At 36.2% G+C, this 3629-nt stretch overlaps 1 protein-coding gene across 1 annotated transcript in view; it reads left to right on the forward strand.

Moving 5' to 3' along the window:
* The window catches only part of LEMD3 (LEM domain containing 3), a 50655-nt gene that overhangs the window by 23885 nt on the left and 23141 nt on the right, over positions 1 to 3629 (forward strand). The window contains exon 3 of the mRNA XM_010284753.1: positions 101 to 163. Within this exon, the coding sequence (XP_010283055.1) occupies positions 101 to 163 (63 nt within the window). The remainder of the gene's footprint in view (positions 1 to 100; positions 164 to 3629) is intronic.

The raw sequence follows: 3629 nt of genomic DNA on the forward strand, positions 1-3629 counted from the left end.
CCCCCCCATTTTGTATAAAGATTTTTGGGGTAAATGGAATAAAATACATCTCTACTAATGTTTGTTTTTAACATTAATGTGTTTTTCTAATTCTAGGGAGATGAAATAAGTCTCATGATGAACAGCTTATATGCACTTCATGATAAATTGGCACAAGTAGCAGGTAACACTTCAAAAATACTGCGATTAATGCAAGTGTTATGGGAACAGCTACAAAGCAGTCTTATGCTCAGATAGTGATTTGCAGCAACTGATGCACGCTGTGGCTTTGACAGCCATTTAGAGTTCATTTCGGGGAAACTAGAAATCCCATTTGTAGTTCAGTTATGCTGCCTTTTTCACCAGTGTCGTGCCTTTAGCTGCAATGTTTTTTATTTAATGGGATAGGCTGTCGAATATTGTGATCCTGTACAGTTTTTGATCTAATGTTTTGATGCTTCTTTAATCTAATTTCATTAAAAAGTTTAAATATGCTATATGTGGAGAGGAATATAGATTTCTTTTTAAAATAGTTATTTCACTGCTGTGTAAAAATGTCTGAAAACCAAAATGTTTTGCAGCAATCAGAAAATGCTTACTAACACAAGGAACATTAGTGGTTGAACAAGATTGCCTTGTTAGACAAAGTAGTCCAACTTAAACATACTAATTATATAGTAATTAAAAGTGCTGTATTTAGTAATGTGTCAGAGGTGGTGTTTAGGATTAGTATTAATTATTGAATATTTAAAGTAAAAAAAATATAGTGCTTTTGCCTAGAGTCATAATTAACACAGCTTTAAGCTGCATAGATGTTACACATCATAATCAGAAAATGATAAAGTTAAGACTGTGTTTATAACTTCGGCATCAGGTGAGTGTGAGTTACAGCAGAAGCTTATTTCATGACTATTAAGCTGTTTATCATCCTTGCTTATTTAATCCATAATGCATTTAGGAGGCAGTGGTTCAGGTGTTTTTTTTTTTTTTTTTAAGCCTTACTGTTCTTTGTGCCAGCTATTCGTTTTGCAATAGCAAGTTTCACCAGGAAGACTTTTCCAGTATTATCAGGTGCTACAGACATTTATCAAATTAAAAATGTGGAAATAACTCCGTGTCAGATATGAAGCTGATAATTTAATATGTCACAGCTATATATACAAAATCTGTGAGAAGTTTGAGCAGCTCTGTAATACCTTTAAATTGCCAGAGTAACCTTCCTGCAGGAAGTTTTCATTTCCACAGCATTTACAATATCTGCAGTGAATAAATAACTGTTTGTACAAAACCCACGAATTTCTCCTTGTTTACATTATTCTTTAACCCAAAAATAGTGAAAGAATGAGTGAGTGCATGCAAACCAGTAGTTGCTTTAGTCTTCATTTTGTTGCTTTGAGTGCCTTGCAGTGTTGATCTTTCACAGGTGAATTACATCTTCATATATTTTTATCTGTTTCAAACTATTTCATAGTTAATAGATGGTAGTAGATAGTTCTGTACTATAAATCATTGGGGCCAAAGGATACTTTTTTCTTCCACGCGGGGTAGCCAACCTGTGGTGTGTAGGCATGTATTATGAGACCCACAGCTCTGTGCCATCGAGCACTGACTTGTGTGAAGTGGAAGTAATGGGTTATGCTACTTTTTTCCCTCTTACGAAAAGAAGATGTAACAGCTTGCTGCGCTCTCAGTATGTCATCTGGCCCTCCGCTGGCCATACAGTAAACAATGTACTTGCCTGAATAAAAAAGTTTGGCACCTCATTTCTACATCTGTGAAAGAAAAGGAGTTTTCTTCATTAGCTGGTGCTTACTTTTGTGCATGTACACTTATAAAAATGTTTACCTGTCTGCCTTATTAGAGGAATTTGTATGCTCCAAGATGACTGCTTTCTTCCCCAGGTCTCAGAGGTACATTAATCTCTATTGGTCTACTCTTGGCCAGGAGAATCTTCAGTACTTTTAAAAAATATAGCTATACTTTCTGGTTAGATGATCCCTCAGACTGAGGCTGTATTGTGAGATTACCTGGTCTCTCATCAGAGTAGCTTCCATACAGTCTGAAGAATGACCTAATTGACTTGTATTTAGACAAAAGTTATCCTCAATGCCAAGTTTGTTAAGGTATGAGAGGAATAAGTCTGCCATCCATTTTGGAATACCATATTCATGTAGACCTGGTGCAATATCTGGAAGCTGTTTATAAGTCATAGAACAGAGAAAGCTGCTAGAGAGATGCAGGATTTAAGTGTTGATCTTGTACACAGTGTACTGCTTCAAAAGAGAGAAGTAAAGGAATATAGTTTTACTAAAAGTGGTGCTCTTCAGGTCTCTGTCACATACTTGGAAAAGTTTCTCTCATTTCATACTTGGCTATGAATCATTTGTTCATGTTATAACTATTAATATTAAAAAGGCAGGCTGGAAACTTGTAGTAGTCTGTTAAACTTTAGTCAACATCTTGACTACCATGACGATAGTCACTTCAGAACTTGGGTTCTAGCCCTCTTTGTTTTATTATATTTTTCTTACATTTTTACTGAGCTAGTTTCTTGCCTTGTTAACTTCAATTGGAGAGTATGTGATGGGGCTTTTATTTAGAAGGTGGAACACTGAAAGTTGTTTGAAGGAAGAAAAAGTCAGGCTAAGAGTTTGTTAATTTTATTTGACTTAATATACTATTGTTCCAACTGTAGATGCCTATTCTGTACTGTGGTGCTCTGATATGATGTAAAGTGATTTAATTACCCTACATAAAAACAGACTGCCTTTCATTCATCCCTCTTCTCAGAATTACTAGTCTGCCAAACCTATGGTGTGAGTATTGCCTACCTCACAAGAAACTAGAGGGGGAAGCAGTATCTGCTCATCCAGTTCTGAGTTGAAGTTTGTGTTCCTGTGTTCTTGTCTAGTGTTTCAGCCTTTCTTCAAAGCAGCAGCTTCTTATAGTATTTCCATGCCTAACACATTCTCCTAAACCAAAATATGTGGGTTTTTTAAAATTAGACTTCCTTCAGGCATATGTTAATTACTGGATGTCTTGGTCTTTCATAGAGACACTTCAATAGATCACATCCATTTTCAGTCAGGCTTGCAAAATGAATAAACCTAACCACTATATCCACAAGAAGCAGCCAGCTGCCCATGGGTATGACCCTACTTTCTTGTACATAAAGAATTTTTATTTAGTTAGAAGTTTCATTTCCTTGGCAGTCTCCACAGAGTGGTGTTCTGTCAGATTTAGGTGGTTTCCTTTAGAGCTAATGAACAGCACAAGTCCTTGAGATGCAGGCATGAATTAGACTTCCATATGTCATAAGGTTTACTTGATAAATCCATGGCTGGAAGAAAATCGTGGCAAAACACTAGATATTACTTAATATTAATTTCAAGTGTCAGTTACTGTATCTGATTGCTGTCACAGGCTCTCGGTTATGTCACTCTCCTTAATCTTTAGTTCTTCAGATAACTGGTATCATGCAGACTATTTATCAACTTCTGATTTTCCACAGTGTTATTAAACTGTTGAATTTGCATTTGGGAGATCAGGCATTCTTATTTGCTCCCACAACACTTGTTCTACTCCCGCTTTTCTTCAGCTCCCCTCTTCAGTGTCATACTGCAAGTAACCTGTAAACATGAGACCTGCTG

Source organism: Phaethon lepturus, unplaced genomic scaffold (genome assembly GCF_000687285.1).
Source record: "Phaethon lepturus isolate BGI_N335 unplaced genomic scaffold, ASM68728v1 scaffold42653, whole genome shotgun sequence".
Taxonomy (NCBI): Eukaryota; Metazoa; Chordata; class Aves; order Phaethontiformes; family Phaethontidae; genus Phaethon; species Phaethon lepturus.